At 41.6% G+C, this 22844-nt stretch overlaps 1 protein-coding gene across 4 annotated transcripts in view; it reads right to left on the reverse strand.

Annotated features, from left to right (window-relative positions):
- Positions 1-22844, reverse strand: part of pik3r2 (phosphoinositide-3-kinase, regulatory subunit 2 (beta)) — a 34673-nt gene that overhangs the window by 9895 nt on the left and 1934 nt on the right. The window contains exons 1-4 of one of the 4 annotated variants that reach the window (XM_058067087.2): positions 18862-18999; positions 18221-18275; positions 16481-17304; positions 2386-2478 (exon numbers count right to left, since the gene is read on the reverse strand). In XM_058067087.2, coding sequence (XP_057923070.2) covers positions 2386-2478; positions 16481-16799 — 412 coding nt within the window. In that variant the 5' untranslated portion in view covers positions 16800-17304; positions 18221-18275; positions 18862-18999. Of the gene's footprint in view, positions 1-2385; positions 2479-16480; positions 17305-18220; positions 18276-18861; positions 19003-22844 lie in introns of those variants that run through there. The other 3 variants (XM_058067089.2, XM_058067090.2, XM_058067088.2) reach the window with 3 other exon arrangements.

Raw genomic sequence — 22844 nt, forward strand, 5'->3', positions numbered from 1 at the left:
TCTGTTTGGCATCTCCCGCTTTTCGTGCAGCTTTTTCTGGATCTTCAATGTTACTCTTTATAGTGTCCTTATTTTTGAGAATGTCACTCAGTGTTGAAGATTTCAAACTGAATTTGGCGGCTATGGTCACTTGCTTCTCCCCTGGATGTACCTCGGCATACTTTACAACATCGTACTTTTGCTGAAAAGTAAGAGTTTTGCGTTTGGGTGGCATGGTCGTAGTGATTTCAACGATTCCCGCGCCCGCCAAACCACTCCTAGCGACGTGAATATAAATCACGCAGGCAACGCTGCAAATGACGTCGTATAGCGGCCTGTCACGATTCGGCGAATCGGAGCGCCACGATGCAGACATCCGATATATGCGAGGGAAATTGAAACGGGACTGGAGATTTTGTCCGAAATAGGCGAAATCCGTTATAAAAAATCCGATATATGCAATGAATTTTTATTGGAAATGCATTACAGAAAAATCGGTTCTTTTTTATCTGTCCGTTGTGAGCGAATTTCCGATATATCCGAGTCCAATATATCCGAGGTTTACTGTACCACTTGGTGATGTCTCCAATTCAAGGAAAAGAACTCCTGTTAGATAAACGTTTTGTAAGCTTTTCCATATACGGATACATGCCAGTTTGAGTTGTTTTTCCTCCTGTTTCTGCAGGTGAAAGACGGATGACAACATTACTCATTTCCAATGCATAAAATCCTCCAGGAAAATTGGGTCTAGACAGTTTGCATCGGGAAGGCAATTTCTTGAGACAAGCCAGTCTCTCAGCTAGTTGAGAAAACCTCAACGTGCAAGCAGAGTGTGTGTATCCAATTCATGGATGCATTTCAGCACCATTGCTACATCAAACTATTTACATTCAGAGACAGACCTCTTGCCGCCCCGGTGGATATCAATATTGAGATTTTTTCCTGCATGAAAGACATTTTTGGCAGGTGCCTCAAAAACAAACGTTGTTCTTCTGCCTTTGTAGTGTTGCATGATACAGTTTAACAGTCAAACGTGATGGTGCATGTGTCTGTTTACGGTTATTTTGTAAAACTGCATTTTAGAATGCCATAAATGTTAAACATGGATTTCAAGACAACACAAAAAAAGTAGCGTGCATTTGAATATCTGGGTCATTGCAGCATTCATTCATTCATTCTCTACCGCTTTTTGCTGGAGCCTATCCCAGCTGTCTTCGGGCGAGAGGCGGGGTACACCCTGGACTGGTGGCCAGCCAATCACAGGGCACATATAGACAAACAACCATTCACACTCACATTCATACCTATGGACAATTTGGAGTGGCCAATTAACCTAGCATGTTTTTGGAATGTGGGAGGAAACCGGAGTACCCGGAGAAAACCCACGCATGCACGGGGAGAACATGCAAACTCCACACAGAGATGGCCGAGGGTGAAATTGAACTCGGGTCTCCCAGCTGTGAGGTCTGCGCGCTAACCACACGACTGCCCTGCAGCCCACACATTTACCAATTCCTACAAATTACTTTCAGTTCTCCAGAAAGGACTTGAACTTCAAGAAAGAAATATGTTCCTCTGCGGCACCTGAATGAGGGACGGACAGGAAGTGACTCTGGGGTTCAAAGTTTTGTGTGACACCTAGCAACCACTGAAGAATACATATCATCAACATCTTAGAATGTGTCTTTTATATTTGTATTTTAGTTCATTTGGCCATTTGTATGCTTGCAAATACCTAATTTAGGGAACAAAAAGAAAGGTAACATTTGCCTCAATAAAACAATTATATTTCCATATTTTTAACTAATTACTGGCCGCATTCAATAACCGTGAGTACACGGAGAAAACCCACGCATGCACGGGGAGAACATGCAAACTCCACACAGAGATAGTGGAATTGAACCATGGTCTCCAAGCTGTGAGGTCTGCGCGCTAACCACTGGACCGCCGTGCCGCGTCATTGCAGCAATTATTGTCAATTTGATAGCACACAAGTACAGTATCACTGCATAGCAAATAAAGTCTAAATATACATTTTATTGTCTGCAAACCAGTTGACTACAATGAGTGCACTGTGTAATAAGTGAGAGTGAGACAGGAAGTGGTACAGTTTTTACAGTCTCAGCACACGAAACTTGTAATGTAGAAGGCCTTCCTGTGATTCTTGATACATGTAACAAATCCACAAAGGAGGCAATGTCACTTGTACACATGCGATTCCACGCATGTATGCCTCCCTGACTGGATCCGCTTGTCTGTACGTCCACACTTGTGCAAACGCTGGCATGAGGGCGAGAGGCAGATGGCGCGAGGGAGACAGTCGCACATAGATGGAAAGACAGCGAGGCGGACAGAGAGCCAGACGACAGACGATTCCGTTGGCCGACAAGGCCTTATAGGACCTACCTCTCTGCTCTATGGCTTGGATGAGGCTGACGAGGGCCGCGGGAGCCGTTTCTGGTGGTGTGAACTGCTCACTCAGGTCCGGCACTGAAGCAGCTGAAACAACAATACAAAGCACTGTGTTACACTTTGACCACAGAGCCTGCCGGGAGGCGCGGGGGTGCTGCGAGATTGACAGCGGCACAGCGAACTGGGAGCATTTAGATACTGAGCAAAGAGTATACAATGTTAAAGGATACATGACTATGCAAAGGTCAGCATATAAAGAGTAATTTTAGCTGCCATTTCACGAGAAGCACAGCTGTCTAACTAAGCTTTACCTTCACTTTTTCCAGCCTTCATGTACAGAACTACTGTACTGTAAGTCCCTGCTCAAAAACGACATGCCTAAAATGAATTGAGTATTTCTCAGCATCTTGGTATCAAAATAAAGCAAACACTAGTGGGATTTCAGCAAATGCAATAATGATAAATGATATTTTTTCAGGGCAACACAGACAGTGCCCCGCAGATGGTGGTTTTAGCTTTTCTGTACAATAATAATTCCATACAGAAATCCAAAAATGCTAAACTATTGTGTAAAATAACACTGAAGAGGCACAGTGGAAGTGTTTAAAACAACCTAGTTAGGGGGTGGGGGGTGGGGGTGGGCTAGCAAGTGACCATTTTCTTATTGGTCTTTAGGGCTCTACAAATTCTGCCTAGCAACAAGTGGCCACAAAAATGCGTGCTATGGCCAGGAAAAACAATCACACGAATACATGATGCTGTGCTTGCCACTTGGCTAAAAATAAAAGGCCGTTTTTCATAGTAGAGTAGAGTAGAGTATAACTACTATTGGTTATCGAGCAAATTAAAATATTGTTATTCATTTTAAAATCTGCGTTCAATGACAAAGAATATGTACCACGAGCAGTAAGTGTTTTTTTTATCGTTTCAGTGAGTGCAGGATAACACGAGAAAGTGAAAGGGGAGGAAAAAAAAGAGCGATCCCGTTTCCTTGATCCCCCCCACCCCCTTTTCTTTTCTCCTGTTGAACTTTCTCTCCACCCCTCCACTCTGTTCTGCTCGCTGCTTCGCCTTAGCTCTTTGCGTGAGTGGAGCACAATAAAGGATTTAATCAAAACTCCTGAACAAGCAAAAGCCCTGTGGCAGTACGCCAGGCATGGCTCAGCCAGGACATGCAGGCACGCAGCGCCTCCTATTCGGTCCCGGGGCAGAGTTGTGTGCTGGTGCTCGTGGAGGTTGGGGCAAACAGGGGGGTGCGGGGCGGGGGTAACACCGTGAGCAGGGTGGGCAGGGTCTGACCGGGGCTTGGCAGTAGGCTTCTGCTCCTGTTAAGTCGCTGCTGATTATTAATTTGGGGAGTTCAGACAAGAAAAGCTGTGTCAGCACATTCCATTCTCGCTCTCTTTCTCTGGTACTTGTTCTCACTTTCCCTGGAAGTCTCTCTTTCTGTCCTTTGCTCCTACATTCCTTCTTCCGCTTCTCTACAGGACTCCCTTTTTTATTTTACTGCCTTTTGTTCTCCCAACGTTTTATCCAACTTCTCTTTTTTCCATTTCCTGCTCTCTCAGTTTCCATGCCTGCCAGTTAAACATGAAAACTTTGCCAGCGCACACAGAGACAAACCTCCACCTCTTCTTTATCCCTGTAGGCCATCTGGACGGGTAGGCCCCCTTCCCCCTCTTCTTTCACTCACACTAGTATCACCCACTTGGGTGTACTTGTGCAGTTCTCACATCTTGGATTGCCACAAACTACAATACTTTCTATAACATGTGTCTCATGTGTTTAGAAAAATAAGTCCTGATACCCCAAAAAGTGGAGGACTTTGGTAATACACAATCACAGCATATCATAGCATCTGAGTAATCCGATTGGATGAACACACTATTGCTATCAGCACTGTCTTAATATGCTACTGTAGTTAGTGCTGAAACTAAACCTTATTTTAGTGTCATCTTTTGAAACCCCTTCTTAAGTTTAGAATGAACAAATTGGAGGCTAACAAGTTAGCTTGATAGCATGCCATGCTTAAAGCTGTGGACATCGCTTGTGTCCCTGTAGTGTTCCTGTAGCCTGCGCATTAGCAATGTGGTGTAAACAAAGAATAATGGGAGTGTAAAAGTGACTATAGGGGTGTTATGTCATGTCTACAGGGCTCTAATAATGGTAAAACATACTATATTTAAAAAGTCATAAACAAGAAATCCATGGTCTAATTGACTGATTTATAAAGGGTTCTGGAACCAATTGACCATGATAACATGGGATGACTGAAGCTGATAAGACAAGACACAATGATATGTCTGGAGGACAGGAAGCAAGAAAATAACTATAGAAAGAACCCCCTGGATCAGTAAATACATATTTTACATTTTATTCCAACTATTAGTATTATATATATGTTTACACACACACACACATATATACATACACATATATATACACACATACATACAAACATACATATATACATACATATACGTATATACGTATATACACATACATACATACATATACACACACACACACACACACATATTACCACTTCCACACTTCCACTTCATAAGCTGCTGTGTCTTCTGAATGCAGAACACCCCTGACCTAAGCCATTTAACTGAGATTGGACCAAATGTAAACAGAGATTATCATGGGGTCTTTGTGCAGTGAAAATGTTAACGTTGTGAAAAGCACTTAAAAGTTTTGACGTCAAACTCCGGCGTTGCTCCTGGCGTCCCAGTGTTATAATTCACACAGCTGCTGAAAGTCCATGTCATGCAAACAAAGGTCGGATTTAGGACAACCGATCAATGCTGCCATTTGTCTTAGGCAAAAACCCTCCACAAACTTATAATCTCCGCAAACACCAACAGTTTGGACCAAAATCCAGTCTTTATGGTGCTCATTCCTTTGCCTCAGAATAAATATACACTAGACTGTCAAAATACAGATGCAGCAAAATGCAGAACTTATTATTACTTGTGGAGCCAGGCTGGATGCAATAAAGCAGGCAAATGGAAGGATTGAGTGAATGATTTACCATATTATGCTCTTGAGGAGGAAACGGTTGCACTTAACATGCAAAACAAACTTTATTTCACAACTTATTTCTTGCCACTCTATTAAAGTGCAAACACACATACAGGGACTATTTTCTTCATTCAACCCTTTCTTGGCATCCTGTCAGGGTTGTGGGAAGGCAGACAATTGCCACCAGTATCTTAATAAAAAGTGTACAGTGGGAGATGTTGCGTGACAAATAGGAGAACCTTTCCGCTGAAAAAGCAATTATTGGTATATGTAATGCTTGACAAATCCACATTATACATTTTACAAGGAAGTACGTAAGGTCATCGAAAGTTTTCTTGATACATTTTAATCAACAAATCTTGAGTTTGCAAGTCTCCTAACACTGACAGAGCTAGTCTTGAATGACATCTGCTTTCCACAAAGACGCAAAGTGAATGTTGCAGATCCTGTCTTTGAGTGTTTGCTTGCTCCGGCAGCGGACAAGGAAAAAGTAGACAAGATGAAATGAAGCTACGCGAAACTAAACATTTGTTCTGTATGTTCTCCATCAGTACGCTTACGTAACACAAAAGTAGCTGGCTCGGCTGCATTCTCTCTCCTAGAGTTCTGAGGCAGGACCAAAGCATCTCCAAGAACAGAGATGAAAGCTACAACAGACTTGTGAAATGTCATCAAATCTTCTTTGGCAATTTATTTGTAATATGTGGATATGTAATATTTATGTATATGTTGGTTTCAGTTGGTTTGAATTTTGCGGCTTCACTCACGTTATTGAATGCGGCCAGTAATTAGTTAAAAATATGGAAATATAATTTTTTTTATTGAGGCGAATGTTACCTTTCTTTTTGTTCCCTAAATTAGGTATTTGCAAGCATACAAATGGCCAAATGAACTAAAATACAAATATAAAAGACACAAGATGTTGATGAAATTTATTCTTCAGCGGTTGCTAGGTGTCACACAAACCTGATACTCAACTTTGAACCCCAAAGTCACTTCCTGTCCGTCCCTCATTCAGGTGCCCCAGAGGAACATATTTCTTTCTTAAAGTTCAAGTCCTTTCTGGAGAACTGAAAGTAATTTGTTGGAATTGGTAAATGTGTGGGCTGCACGGCAGTCGTGTGGTTAGCGCGCAGACCTCACAGCTGGGAGACCCGAGTTCAATTCCACCCTCGGCCATCTCTGTGTGGAGTTTGGATGTTCTCCCCGTGCATGCGTGGGTTTTCTCCGGGTACTCCGGTTTCCTCCCACATTCCAAAAACATGCTAGGTTAATTGGCCACTCCAAATTGTCCATAGGTATGAATGTGAGTGTGAATGGTTGTTTGTCTATATGTGCTGTCTATATGTGATTGGCTGGCGACTGGTCCAGGGTGTACCCCGCCTCTCGCCCGAAGACAGCTGGGATAGGCTCCAGCACCCCCCGCAGAAAATAAATGAATGAATTGTAAATGTGTCTCAGACCAAATGGCCTGTGGAGTTCCCCTAGGGTCAATCTTGGGACCTCTATTGTTCAATGTGGATATGCTTCCTTTTAGCCTGCTGGTAGGCAGGCGCAATGTGTTCTACCAAAATTATGCAGATGGCACTCGGATCTACTGCATCAAACAGATCACTGTGTGGATGAAAAGCAAACTTTCTCCAGCTAATCTCCGACAAAAATGAAAACAAGAGAAAGTGTTATTAGAGACTCTTTGTCTAAAACCTAATTATCAGGTTAGAAATCTAGGAGTAATAATGGACTCAGATCTGAACTTTAACAGCCACATTAAATCATTATCATCATCGGCTTTTTACCACCGAAAAACATGGCCAAAATCAAGGAGATAGTGTCCAAGACACATTTAGAGAGACTAATCCATGCCTTTGACTCCAGCAGGCAACTATAACGAGCTCACTGGGCTCACTAAACGAGCTGTAAAACAGCTGCAATACATCCAGAATGCTGCAGCTCGAGTCCTGACTAGAAGCAGGAAATATGGCCAGATCAGTCCAGTACTCGGGTCTCTGCACTGGCTTCCTGTCGTTCAGAGAATAGACTTTAAAACAGCTCTGCTTGTGTACAAATCTTTCCATAGTCTTGCGCCAAAGTACATCTCCCTGAGCGCCATGAACCATCTCAGGCACAGAGGAGCTCAGGGAGGAGTCTCCTGTGGGTGCCCAGAGTTAGAACTAAACACGATGAGGCTAAAATCGGAAGATCTGAAGTCCTCCAGAAGATGTGCGACAATCCTCAACTTTGGCAATGTTCAAATCTATTCTATTGTGCATTTTGACAACTGAAACTTTATCTGTACTCTTCAATTTTAATTCCATCCATCCATTGTCTATATCTTCATTACGTCACGGGGGTTAAATGCATGCTAAAATGCATTTAGTGGGTGCTAATGGTTATATAGGACTATAACTACAAAAATATTCAATTTCTAAATAAGGAATCCTACTGCACGGAAATCCACTTATTGGTAATGGTAATGTTTTTATTTCATTTGAACATGCATCAGATTACAATTGAGTGCATCACATAATCAGTTCCCAGTTCCACATGTCCAAAAGGAGTAGGAAGAAGCAAAGCTTATTAAATCCTACCTTCCATCTGGTACTTTTACAATCAGTAACTGTTACATTTGTTCACTTCCTGCTTTCTATAATACAGTTTTTTTTTAATAATGTACCTGGTACCTCGTAGGAGGTGATATGAGCATCCAATGCCATAATGGGTACCATAGTAAGTGTCAATATAGTGATATATATAGCACATCATGACTGGTTCAAGAGTCTTCATCCTTGTATTTAGCAAACATCAACTGCTTGTATTGTTTCTTCAATTGGCTCATCGTTGTGCATTGTTTGATTTCCTTACTCAATCCATTCCATAGTTTGAGTCCACATACTGAAATGCTATGGCTAGCATAACGTAGTCCTAGCATAGAAGTGTTTCAAATGTACTTCTTCCCTGAGATCATATTTCTCCTCTCTTGTAGAGAAGTATTGGATGACATTTTTAGCTAATTGGTTGTTTTTAGTCTTATGCATTATTTTAGCTGTTTGAAGATGAACTATATCAGCAAGTTGAAGTATTTGTGATTTTAGAAATAAGGAGTTAGTATGTTCTCTGTAGGTTCCAGAACTTATTGGTTCTGGAACCAATTAACTGCAATGAACAAGGGACTGCTGTATATACTGTATGTTCTGTCCTTTCAATTTGTTGTATGCCATATGCCAAAAGTTAAGACAGGACAGCTTCCATAAAGTGACAAACTCAATCCAACTTTTCATGAACTAGTTTTATTTCTATTTTCTGCTCTACATCTGCCCCATTTCATCACGAGTCTTTCAATGTCCAAAAAGCACCACGAGGTTCAACGTGAGAAAGACATGCTGGTCACTCCAAACATGTGTTTCTGGTGTTCAGTGGTGACAAGACCAGTTGGTGTCTGGCTCACGAACGCTGTGTAACCGTCTGTAATGCTGCCGGTCAAGTTTCATGGCTGCATGTCTTCGCTGCACCCCGACTAAACAGACACGCAAATGTTTCATGACCGGGCAAGACCGTCTATTCCTCTGTCACGACATGCTTCAACGCCGCACGTGTTCAAGTCAGCCTCAACGACCCAAGTCAAACACCCAGATGATCGACACACAAGCCTAGATCTGGTTACGCTACTTTGCAAATATGTGTCATAAAATATGGACAAGAAAAGAGTTTTCTGCATTAACTTGACTAAAAATATCTTTACTTCTCCCACCATGTCAACATCATTAGAAAAAAGAGAAGTCTATAAGTATATTAATGTGTTATTACTGAGGCATGGTACATTTCTTAAAAAGGCTCTAGACCAGGGGTCTCAAACTCAATTTACCTGGGGCCCAGGTTTTGGGTGAAGCTGGGCCGCATCAGGTTTTCAAAAAAAACCCAAAAAACGCATTTGTTAAAAGCTGGGAAAAAAAATCTATTAAAAAATCTTCAATGCTTTTGCTTCTGCTATACCCTACACTTTTTCAGTACTTTGGTTCCGGTTTTCCACACTAAAATATCTGATAAAACATTCCACTGTTTTCAAATATCTTAATTTTTATTTTTCTATACACAAAATAAGATTAAAAAAAATAAATAAACAAATTAAGAATAAAGACAATAAATCAATCAATCAGTAATAAATAAGTAAAATAATAATAAAACAGCAAATAAGAAAAACGTAAGAAACCACATACAGTTGGTAGAGAAATTATTTTTTTCAGATTCAAATATACAGTATCAACAGTTATTTAACCTTTAACATGAACATTAATGAAACTTAATAATTTTACCCAATTAGCAAGTTAGCATCGTACTCAATTCCATCTGGGATCAGCGTGGTAACTTTAACAACATGTTTGATGAGATGCTTTATCTTGACGTTTATTTTCCCTTTTATTCCAAATCATTTCCTGCATTTATTTGTACCCAGCGTCATAGCCTTTAGCTTCATTGCTAATCCAAAGCAAAACAGGGTGGGGTAACAGGGTAGGGTAACAGTATGGGCGAGGCAAAATCATGTTAATTGTGTCCGGTGTGCACACAGCTTTAAGCTGTCATTTCAACATTAATCTTTGGTATCAAGGTGGGGGCCTCAAACTAGCGTCTCGCGGGCCGCGAGTTTGAGACCCCTGCCTCTAGACACACTCAAAATGCTCTAAAAACAAGAGCACATCAACCAAGTAAGATACGAAACTGGCCCTGTCATTGCTTGGCAACATTGAAAAGGACAAACAATGCATGGCAAGATATGGATGTGATTCAACTCCATGCAGAATAAAAAAGATAGCCGTACATGCAATTGTGGATACCTGCAATTTCATCCACAAAAAGATTAAGCTCGCTTTTAGTTGGTGTAATGAGCAAAATCCCCGCAGCTGAAGTGCACTGGCTATGGCATGGAAGGAAGAAACATCCTGGGCTCATAACTTCCCTTCCTTCGTGCCAACAATAAGCACCTCCACAAAATGTGCCTTTTCAGTCCCTGCTAGTAGAGTCATTAATGTTGAAGTCATAACATAACAGCGTCATGCTTAAATTATTTTCATTTACTGCTCTGGCACTGAAAAAAAATAAAATTGAAGTGCTGCAGGAAAATAACATTTGCTCTAGCTGTGCAAAGTGAAACATGTATAATGTTCAGGAATCAAACACAGCTGCTTCTTATGCTTGCAGACGGGATGGATGGTGTGGCCTCGGCTTTCACCATTCCTCTCACCTCCTTCCCTTTTCAGCTTGTCCGCATCTTTCTCATTCTCTACTGTCTCAGCCCACTCTCCCACCCCCTTCATGGGTTCTTTGAAAGTGTTTTCCTAGTAGCGTGGGGGGTGGGAGGGAGCGCAAGTGGAGGCCTCTCCTTTCTGAGAAATGGCCTGGCTTACATGGTTTATGGCGGCCCAGAGACAGTATCAGACGTGTATGTGAATCAGGCAGAGAGGAGGGAGGGTGGGAGGCAGGGGAGGCTGGACGAGGAGAAGGGAGGAGTTTGCAAACATGCCAGGCCATGGTTCATCTCAGCAGGCAGTTAAAGTGAGGCCAGGGAAAGAGTGGTTCAAAAGAGAATATTTTTTTGATATTGGTGGGGCTAAAATGTCGTTTAATTTCCATGCTGGGCAAAAAGTGAGTTTGGATGTAGCACATGCTAGATGCATATAAAGCAGGGGTCTCAAACACACGGCCCGCGGGCCAAATGTGGCCCGCATGACACTAGTTTGAGGCCCCCACCTTGATATGAAAGTTTAATGTTAGTGCGGCCCACGCAAGTTTGATATGGATGCTGTATGGTATCATGTACCCAGAAAAAATTATTACATTTGATTAATGTTCATGTTAAAGGTTAAATAACTGTTAATAGTTATCCTCCCTATCCGTGTGGAAGTGGTAAGTTTTTGCCTTTTTAAGTTTAAAGGAAATAACTTGGAGGCTACCGTTTAGGTCGCTAGCTCTCTAGTTTGCGAGTTAGCATGTGTCTCAAGACCCTGCAGTTGCGCAATATGTTGTAAATAAAAAGAGTATAAATGTGACTATAGTCGTGTTTTGTCATGTCTACAGGGCTCTAATAATGCTTTGTTCACTTTAATCTGAAAAAAATAATTTGTCTCCCCACCAACTATAAGTGGTTTCTTAATTTTTAATTATTTGCTGTTTTATTATTATTATATTTATTTATTACCGATTGATTTTCTTTATTCTTGATCTTATTTTGTGTAGAAAAATAAAAATGAAGACATTTGAGAACAGTGGAATGTTTTATCAGAGCTTTTCTTGTAGAAAATCGGAACCAAAGCAAAGTTTATTCATTTTTCTGTTTTTAATAAATGCGTTTTTTTTGTTTTTTTTTGGAAAACCTGATGCGGCCCAGCCTCGCCCAGACCCTAGCTCCAGTGGCCCCCAGGTAAATTGAGTTTGAGACCCCTGATATAAACTGTGTCTATAATTTGCAGTTGTCCATGTTGTAAAATAGGATATTTTCACAAAGACACACTATAAACTTTGCAATCCTCCCTACACTCAATTACCTCTGGTGATGAGACATACATAAGACGCTTTTTCCCCCCCCAGAGTTCAACAGCTGCTGCGGTTCAAGCTGTAGGAATTCTACACATCAAATTTACTTAAAAGGAAAACTGCAAACCCCCCGCCCCCCCCTCCATTATCCACAATCTTTATATAAAGACATTAACGCACGTCTTGCTATTTTCTGTGCGTTCTAAAGATAGAAAAAGAGCAAAAAGAGAGAGGTAATTATTGCACATAATAGGACACACCTATGGTGCCTGTATTAAAACCTCCAACAAGGTTTTATGGTTTTATATGCTTTTTTACCATGTGGTAACAGGCACATGCATGATAACGTGATACTTACAGCATTTTGCCGTATTTAGGTCTTTTTAAGGCAGGGGTGCCCATTATGTCAGTAGCAAGCTACCAGTAGATCGCCACGTGTAAACATCACTTTGTAGATGTCATATGACATCAGTCAACTGACATTAAGCCTCCCTCCTGATTCGCCCTTGCTCCCCTCCAACAAAAGTTATCCTTTCACTTGTAGCGGATAGTTATGTAGAAAAAAAAGTCAACTAGTTGATGGCTTTACTTTGTGTCATGAACTCCACTATAGAAATATGTGTTTTATACACTTACATATCTTAAAACTAGTATTTCATAATGAATTGGAAAAGTTTTGAATATGTTGCCTTGACTTGAGCTGCATTGTCTTTTGCATAATCATTGTCAATTTTTGCATGTCGATAATGTTTGATAGCAAATGCTAACAGGAAAAAGTCAAAACAATTAATCAACAATAAACAATCTACCATTTGACGACCCTGCACCACCTGATCGCGATGGAACCCCTCCTACTGTGTGGGGTAAAAAATATCTCAGGTGGGATCTCCTTTTCATGCCAGTAATGTTGGAAGCCATCTGGACCGTCAAGGTTAGTTTTATTTTATTCTCCACCTTTCAATGTCCCATGTTTGATGCTCCCTGCCAAAGTTTTGTGGGGTTTGAATTCGTCAATAGTTTTTGAAACCCTTTTCCCCATAGACGCCATCACTAAATGCGCTCCATTCGACACCAGTCAGGGCCTTGATTTGGGTCAAAGACTGTCTTGATGGACAGCCAATCAGATCCTCCGGCTCAGCACAGTTCTAATTGTTTTGGATCTACCATTGGACTTCTTTGTTCTGTAATGCTCAGGATATTTAATAATATTTTGAATTACTGCTTTACTGTGTCCAACCTCAGCACGTTGTTTAATGTACATTTAATGGTTAAAGGTCAAGATGTCTCCTCTCATTGTTATCCTCTTGCTATACATTAAGCCCAAATATAAAGAAAAAAAACCACCAACGGCATCTTAAATATAATTATATTCATGGCACACTACGCATTACAATTTGATACATACAGTATGCTGATACCAGTTATTAGAATTTGTCAAATGACTGCAGTGTCTTTTATTCATGCACTGCACCGCCGCCTTCTCTCTTCCTTCTTTCCCACCGCCCTCTGAACGAAGGTTTCACTCGGTGCTACTGTCTCACCAAATCACAAACACTTTAACGCCTGCTGCCCAACTGGTTTGTCTCAGTGCCTGTCAAAGCACCAGGACACTGTTGCCGACCCCCCACAACCCCGAACAGCTCCACCTGCCTTTACGGGGGAAAGTAAATCTCTTGAAATTCAGAGGAGCACTGGAAACGTTGGTGATGGGCATCACAAATGTTGTAAGCTGTATTATTAAGGCTATTTTTCACAAAAGAAAACAGATAATTTAATTTTAAAAGCATGCACTTGAATGGGGGCCACTGTACTTTTCAGTGTGTAATAAATGGCCAATTGGCTCAAGCGGCGGTAAAGCAGAGTTCACAGCCTACATGCTCGGCGCCAAACTATGGCCATCTGTCAGAAAAGCAGGGAGAATTACAGTGAAATACAGCTTTTGACCGAGGAGGAATTTAGGGTTTCGCGCAAGGACATTTCTCCTCTTACTCCTCTTGCCAAACCACAATAATAAAATAATCATCTCAAGGCATACTGAAATGTAGTCATGTTTTAAAGTGACATTAATTTTTCTTTTCAACAGTACATTTAGTGAGCTGAAATCCAGAAGGTGTTGCCAAGGTGTAAAGCTTCCCTGGAATTAATGAAAACTTTATAGTCCCAGAGGAAATATCTATTAGCCTGTATTCTAATGAAATGATAATCAGGTTTAAACGTGCAATACAGTGTATGGAATGGAATCCATTTCTATTGTGCTCAGATTCTGTGTTTAAATTTGTCCTAAATGCTGAGTTGTAAAAATAAATACATTCGACAAAGAAAAAATAAAACAGAAGGGAATCCCCGGTCGCTCGGCGTAGCGAAGGGGTGCTCAAAGCTAACAGCTGCTACCGAGTGTAAACAATGGCGCAAGAGGTAAGCTACAAACGTAACAAGATGAACATTCATAGCTGCACACTTGCTAGGAGTCAGTATGGCACAAAAAACAATAGAGTAGGAATAAAGCACTAAACACTAAAAATGGCGCGCAAAATACAGAGCTGCCTTCACTAACTTGCACTAGGGCGGCGCCATATTGAAACATGAAACCTCCGCATCGAATCCAGTCCATATCAATATGAACAATATGCTTGTTTTTCATGTCGTGCTTAATAAAAATATCTATATTTTTAAAATACCGATATAAGTATTACATATTATTATATAATTATTATTGAATTAATGATAAATGGTAATGGTTTTATTTCATTTGAACATGCATCAGATTACAATTGAATGCATCACATAATCAGTTCACAGTTCCACATGTCCAAAAGGAGTAGGAAGAAGCAAAGCTTATTAAATCCTACCCCTCCATCTGGTACATTTGTTCACTTCCTGCTTTCCATAATACAGTTGAAGGTTTGTTTGTTTTTTGTTTTTTTTGTGGTATCATCCGCAAATAACACCAGCTTTAAGTCTTTCGTAACTTTGGAGATATCATTGATGCACAAGTTGAACAGTTTTGGCCCCAGTATTGACTTGCAAGTATGAACTTGCAGATGTGTATTCACCTAGCTGTACGTATTGCTTCCTGTCAGTACTTCCTGTACTTTGATGCAGTTCACAAATAAACACTGTGGGTGTAAAATAACAAATTCTGGAATATGCAATGTCAATTTTAAATAATGTGCCATATATCCAACCTTTCAAAAAGCAAATACCAACATGAGTTCATGTCTCAATTTCAGGCCAATATGAACATCCCTAATAAAAACGTAGGCACTGAGCTTTACCAAAAAACAGTGTATGCTTGTATGCAGTGTATCGGCACTAAAAGGAATCAGGAAACCGATGTTTGTCTAGATGGGACGAATGGAACAGCGGGGTGGCTCGTTGCAGACGCTGACGCAGTATAGTATAGTGTAGTGTTAATGAGTCGCAGGCTGGGCTGGCATCACGCAATGTTAAGTTCAATTCACAAACAGGGCTTGTGATGATAAAAGCAGAGCCACACAAGTTGTGGCTGAATGAGTCTTTGATTAAATCCTAAAATGGGAACAAAGGTTATAAGTCACATGTGTGTGTCGAATAGTCTAAGATAAGCAAAGGAATAAACTTCCAAAAGGAGAAAAATTCATGACAGTTGGCGTTTGCTACATTGTGGTTCAAACATTGTACCCTCACATTTTGTAGTGGAATATTCATTCATTCATTTTCTACCGCTTTTCCTCACGAGGGTCGCGGGGGTGCTGGAGCCTATCCCAGCTGTCTTTGGGCGTGAGGCGGGGTACACCCTGGACTGGTGGCCAGCCAATCACAGGGCACATATAGACAAACAACCATTCACACTCACATTCATACCTATGGACAATTTGGAGTTGTCAATTAACCTAGCATGTTTTTGGAATGTGGGAGGAAACCGGAGTACCCGGAGAAAACCCACGCATGTACGGGTAGAACATGCAGAGACACACAGAGATGGCTGGGGGTGGACCCTGGTCTCCTAGCTGTGAGGTCTGCGCGCTAAGCACTAGATCACCACGCCGCCCCTAATTGAATATTATTAGTAAAAAAAACAAACACACATTTAAGCAAATTGCATTTTTTACGTCGCTTAATCCTCAATAGGGTGATGAGTTTATGGTGGAGCCTATCCCAGCTGACTTTGGGGGGTAGGCGGGGTACACCCTTGACAGATCGGCAGCCAATCACAGGGCACATATAGACAAACAACCATTCACACACACATTCATACCTATGGACAATTTAGAGTCACCAATTAACACCAACATGTTTTTGGAATGTGGGAGGCATGAGTATCCGTAGAAAACCCACGCGCACGGGGAGAACCTGCAAACTCTACACAGAGATGCCCAAGCGGAGACTACACTGGAGGTCTTAATAACAGTCACTCACCGCTTTAACAAACGAGTACTAATGAGTGCTAATAACATAATATAAATAATAACGCTCTGCGATGGCAACATGGCATGAGCACATTTCATTTAAAAAAAACATAGACTACACTGATTAAAAACAACACAAGTGTCCTTACCTTGACATGTCTCTGGTCTTGGCGTAGCAGGGAGCGGTCGCTGAGACCGGGGTTGACTGGACGGGAGAGCCATCTTGACGGGGCCCACATATTCAACATACGTTCCAGGGAAGTCACCTCTCTGCTTGGAGCGCTCGTTGTACCCGAGGAGCCAGCCGAGGCATTCAGGCTTCTCCGCGCATCCCTCGTGGTAGTTCTCCATGGACAGGAGCGAAGCCTTGCCCACGATCAGGAGGTCCCCCGGCTGCAGCTCCAAGTCTTCTTCCTGGTCCTTGGTGAATGTGTAGAGGGCACGATACTGGAAGCCTTCCGTCGCCATTTTGCTTGAGAAGAACAATTCAAAATGGCCACCGACAGAGCGTTATTTGGCCTGCAATGGCTGGCCTCGTGCAGGCCGAGAAACCAGGAAGGTTTATGAGTCACTAAAGATGATGTTGTCGGGTGGTTGTGGGGGAGCGAGGGGTCGATAGTCACCCAAAGCTGAGAAGCATTTTCACAAGTCTGACCTTCCGACTGCTATTTCAGACCTGACCGGTGTTGGTAAAGTGATGCACTTTCCTCAGCTTGATACCCCGGTTGAGCCAGATGATGGAGCAGAGGGAGAGCGTAGGCAACATGCTCCTTCAAGCGGCGAAGACCTGCTGGCTGGATGCTATTGGATCAGCCTGGTTTGAAATTTGCCAGTGGAGGGCTGTGCGTTGCTGGCTCCCCGCGTTCGAATGAAGTGGTCTAAATCAGGAGTACCAGTGGCAGAGTGGGACGGTCTTTAATCCTCTTCGCTTCTGTAAAGCTCCCACATGTTCTGGACAGGGATTATGACCAACCTGCAGGACATTAAAACCCCAAAAAGAGACAAATGTGAAAAGTGATCCAAAAATATGCTATTCATATTCTATTTACATAAACGGCTAGCATGGAATCCAAAAAGCTGCTGTTAAATAATGGATAAATATAGCAGCGCATACAGTATTTAGGTGAAACGAAGCCTAAACGTGCATAAAAATGGCAAACAGTGGCCGCTCCATGCATTTGTGTAGTCTTCGGTAGGGACAGCGATCGGATGATGCTGCTGCGTCACAACCGACAGCAGACTGAGTCCCTGGACAGGAGCCTCCATTCCCTCCACGCCACATTCACACACTCACAGCTTTAACTGAGGCACCAAAATTTGCTAAGAAACATGAACTTTGACTGTGAAATCAACATCTCTGCAAATGATTGCGTGTTCCAAGTAAAATGTTTTTGCAGAACAAGAATGCGAAAAGAAAGAAAAAAAAACGGATCTGCACTCAGGCTGGGGGTGGGGGTGAACTAGAATTTTCTGAAACATGCAGAAGCCTTCGCAAACAATTTGCTTTCTGCAGGAGAGAAAAAGAAGGCAGCTCTGTGTTGCCTCCGAAATATTTCTGGCTTCATTCTGTCAAAAGAGCTAAATCACTCTCTAGCAAAATGACAGACAGAGAACGGACGGTTAAGTCAAGCAAAAAGCCAGACATATAAAACAAAACAAAAGTGTAAAAAGACATGGTATCAACAGTGCATGCAGTAAAAAAGGACATAATGCAACACACAAAATAAAAAAACGCAAAGCCAAGTACACAAGTACCGAATATGAACAGCATCGCCACTTCAAAAGACTATAATTTTACATCCAACACACATATTGGTATAGAAAATCGGTTATTGGCAACATTTCAATCGAACTCTAGAGACAAAATAGGTGAAAATCCTTTTCCATACCATCTCAAAGGCGAGCAGGCCCAAACGTCCCAAAGTTACATTCTTGAAATGGCAACTACAGAGAGGGAAGAGATGGCGAGCGAGGAAGAGGAGAAGAGATTAGGGTTTTGCAGATTAAGAACAACATCTGCAGTCTGTAGACCAGCCAAGGACAATGGTCACGTTAGCGGCGATGCAGGTAGATACAAGCTACGACAGCCTGAAAAAGTCCATGCAAGTTTTGGTGTTCTGTGGCAGGAGTTACCAGCTATTTAAGGCGATGTTTAAAAAAAAAAAAAAACGCCCCAAACCAAATAACCATAGGCCTGGTTTGCAAGGCCCGACGTTGTGCAATCAGTTAAGAAAGACTAGCCGAATGCTTGCAGTTTTGAGTGATACACTGCAGACTCTAAAATAAAAGTAGGTGAGCACAAGGTAAAAAAAAACCCGAAAAAACACCCCCACCTCAACAAACTGGTTAGCATTGGATAGCGAAAGGCATGCTTTGGAACCATAGTCCACATGATACTGTGGTCCCTTCACGACAAAGCCAAACTGCAAATGGTTCGGATTCTCAACGTCATTTTTCCTATTTGAAAAACAAAACGGGAGCGATCGAGGAGTTCTCGTGCTAAGAGGATGCAGCTGAGTGCAACACTCACCCCACTTTTGGTTGAGAGAGAAGCCGGACAGACTCAGCCAGACTCTCCGTTCCAACATCCTTCCCAGTCGAGAAGCAAGAGGTGCCAGGCTAGACACGTGGCACTGGCATACCCAACCACAGCCCGCAATCCTCACACCACCATAACCCCCCCCTTAGCCCTACCCCCTCCCTTCTCCCTCCACCTGCTCTACACCCCCCCTCCCCAAAACACCCACAGTCCTGCCTCCGACTGACACCCCCCTCCCCATCCTCACTCAGCAAAAAAGTCCCGTGGTTTATCTGGTTGCTATGTCTTGTTTGTTTATAGTCCGAGATCTCTGGCGGGAAACAAGTTGAAGAAAAGGACGAGGAAAAATTGCCGTGCAGGGAGCGTCGTCGTGCATGAATCCGTTTTTTACGACTTGCTTCCAGCACGCGAAAAGTGGTGCAAGTCATACAAGGTGAAAGAAGAGTCGTCTGAGTCGTGCTGGGATAGTGCTGAAGCAGGTCGCCGTGCAAAGCAGCAGCTGGCAAGCTCACCATCACCAGATCCATCCCTCTTTTCCGAACAACTTTCTATTCAGTCAGAGGAGAGCAAAAAGAAAGCAGGGAAAAGACAGGAGCACTTTGCTGTCAGCAGACTCCAAACGGCTGAGGGAGACCACAGGAAAATAATTAATGAATAGGCAGCAAGTAACTCACTGTTGCTAGAGCGAGGGAAAGCTCTCCCTGCGACGTGATTGGCTGCCGCCCTGACCATGTGCTACCCAGTCACCAGAGAAGCCGGGCAAATCAAGGAAACGTTCTAATATTAGAAAATGTTTCTAGGCAGCCATCATACATCTGACCCAAACAACTACACCTTTACCCCCCCCACACACACACACACAAATGACTTTTCCTTCTTTGAATTCTTTATCATTTGCCAACATTTTGTCTCAAAAGGCGTTTTTTTATGAGGATGAAAAACATAACATGGAGTCGAGTAACTGGGTAAATAATACTGTAATCAACCTCACATAGAAGGAAGGCTGGTATATTAATGATACTACATCAGGGGTCTCAAACTCAATTTACTTGGGGGCCACTGGAGCTAGGGTCTGGGTGAGACTGGGCCGCATCAGGTTTTCCAAAAAAAAACGCATTTATTAAAAACAAAAAAATTTAAACAACTACGCTTTGGTTCCATTTTTCTACAATAAAAGCTCTGATAAAACATTCCACTGTTCTCAAATATCTTACTTTTTATTTTTCTACAAAAAATAAGATGAAAAATAAATAAACAAATCAAGAATAAAGAAAATCAATCAGTAATAAATAAATAAATAATAATAAAACGGCAAATAATAAAAACTTAAGAAACCACATATAGTTGGTGGGTACACAAATTATTTTTTTCAGATTAAAATGAACAAAGCATTATTAGAGCCCTGTAGACATGACAAAACACGACTATAGTCACATTTATACTCTTTTTATTTACAACATATTGCGCAACTGCAGGGTCTTGAGACACATGCTAACTCGCAAACAAGAGAGCTAGCGACCTAAACGGTAGCCTCCAAGTTATTTCCTTTAAACTTAAATAGCCAAAAACTTACCACTTCCACATGGATAGGGAGGATAACTATTAACAGTTCAAAGTTCAAAGTTGCGTGGGCCGCACTAACATTAAACTTTCATATCAAGGCGGGGGCCTCAAACTAGTGTCCTGCGGGCCCCATTTGGCCCCTGTACTACATGATAATGATAATGATAATACAATGGATATTATACAAAGTTATGGATGGAAATTATTTTTCATGGCAATTTCAAATTGTACAATTAGTATTGTCCTTATATTAACTTCAAACTTTCAACCATACATGACTACAATAATTATGTAAACAGAACGCAATGATTCAGGCTTATTAGCAATGAATAGTTTGTTCAAGATAAGATGATAGAAATTTGCATTTGTGACATTCTGTGTGCATAAAACAGCTCAGCTCTTAATAGATTTAATGTTTTTAAATGGACATTTACACTGTGCTTTATTGCTAATGAGTAAGTACGTACCAAATATGCCTTGTTTGGGTTCTATAACAATTCTATACATTACTATATTTTTAGAATATTATTACAGAAATGTATCAATAGGTGCCCTTATATTTTCCCCAATTTCTGCATGTCTGGGTTGCCTGTGTTTGTCCTATGCTGGCCGTAGTAATTGATGCTGTATGTGTTTATGTTCTGGAGAGCAGGAACCTGCTGAAACACAGCAAGTATGCCGAGTCAGGCCTGATTGTTTTTAATCTTTTCCTGTTTAAATATGTAAATAAAGAAATATTATGGCTAGACATCACACACAAAAAGCATTATCTGATTTCAGATGTTTTACTAATTTGGACCAAAAAATACATGAACATAAGTCTAGGAAATTAAAGTTATCTCACTCCCCAATTAAGAAATAAATATTTGCAAAATACTGTATTTGTCAAAATGTATACAGTATTTGCGTTAATGTACTAACTGATCTTTTCTGTGTTTCAGTAAGCACAAAGCCAATCATTATTACTTTTTCTCTTTTCATCGATCTTTAAGTCTATCTGGGTCATTGTTCAGGTGTTTGCAAATCCACTCCCAAAATTTGCAGCACTTCTCACTATAGCTTTTTGGTAAAATGATGACGAATATTATGTCCTGGGACCTTATATGAGCAAGATGATACAGGCAAAATAAACTAAATATGGTTGGGAAGTTTAAAAAGATTAGCTTCTAAATGTAAGGGAATCATTACTGCTGGTGTTGGGACTTTATGGCCGTGCTGCTGGAGGAGCGACTGACTGACGACTGAGGAACCACGCATGCAGCCTGGCCGTGGGCCATGGAGCCACATGGAAGTGAAAAATCTACTGCGCCACAGCGGAGAGACAGGCCAACCTTTCAGGAGCTTGTGACGACTCCGTCTCCTAAAATGGAGGCTTGGGCATTTCAAAATGTAAAAGCAGCATGACTGTTAAATCAGACAAAAACCTTGTGTTGCGTGCCTGAAGAGAGTCACTTTCAACGAGGACCACTGGCAGAACATTTGGAAATTTTAACGTCGAAGACAACACTTGCTTTAACGCTGCAGTGTGTTGCTAAATGATTCCCCGACCCCATCGATTCTGAAACTAGAAATAATCAATTTCAGGGTCAAACTGTCATCACCGAAACTTCATCAACATACATACAACATCACCGAAATCAGTAGACACAGATAGGTAATGATAAGTAACCATTCGACATTCATACAAGTGCAAAAATAAGTTGCTAAAGTGTATAAACAACCAGTGGTTACAGTGCAGTGAGGGGGAACTACCACTGTAGCTACGGAGACGAACATCCAACATCTGTGAAACTTCACCACGGTACACCAAGTCTGCATGGTGGTGTGGTGTTTTCTTCCTGGCGGGACTCGAGTGGCAACCACCTTGGGGGCGCAATACCACATGCACACCATGCACGGCCCAGAGTTACGAACATTACGTGGCAACCGAGTCGGCCGATTTTATCCAATCTTCTACATACTGTAGATCAGCAGCTGATACCTTGGTAATACTACAATCACAATTATTTCATCTTGCATATGCTCATGGATTTCCGTTTTTCGGCATTCTTAACAGTCATGCAAATGTAACAAAGCTGAACATTAGTTATTTGTTGTGAGCTATTTGACAAAGTTTAGCTACTAACTTTAGATATCACTGTAAACGTAGGTGTAAACAAGAAAGCTGTGAGTGACAATTTAATTTTCATGCAGTTTAGTCATTTAAACCACTGCTGGTAACATCTACTCCATTTGGATTGAGTTGCTTACGGTCCCTTTAACTTTGCCAATAAATGATTTTGTGTGACATCATCCTTGAATAAGTGCGGCAAAAGGACAAAGCAAAACAGCATCCGTAATTTAGCGTTTGATGATCGCTGAGCTCAGGACTCGCAAAGATTTGCTAATCGCTCACGTAAAGTCACAAATGT

This window comes from Doryrhamphus excisus, linkage group LG6 (assembly GCF_037039965.1).
Source record: "Doryrhamphus excisus strain RoL-2023G ecotype Guam linkage group LG6, RoL_Dexc_Guam_v1.1, whole genome shotgun sequence".
NCBI classification, from domain to species: domain Eukaryota; kingdom Metazoa; phylum Chordata; class Actinopteri; order Syngnathiformes; family Syngnathidae; genus Doryrhamphus; species Doryrhamphus excisus.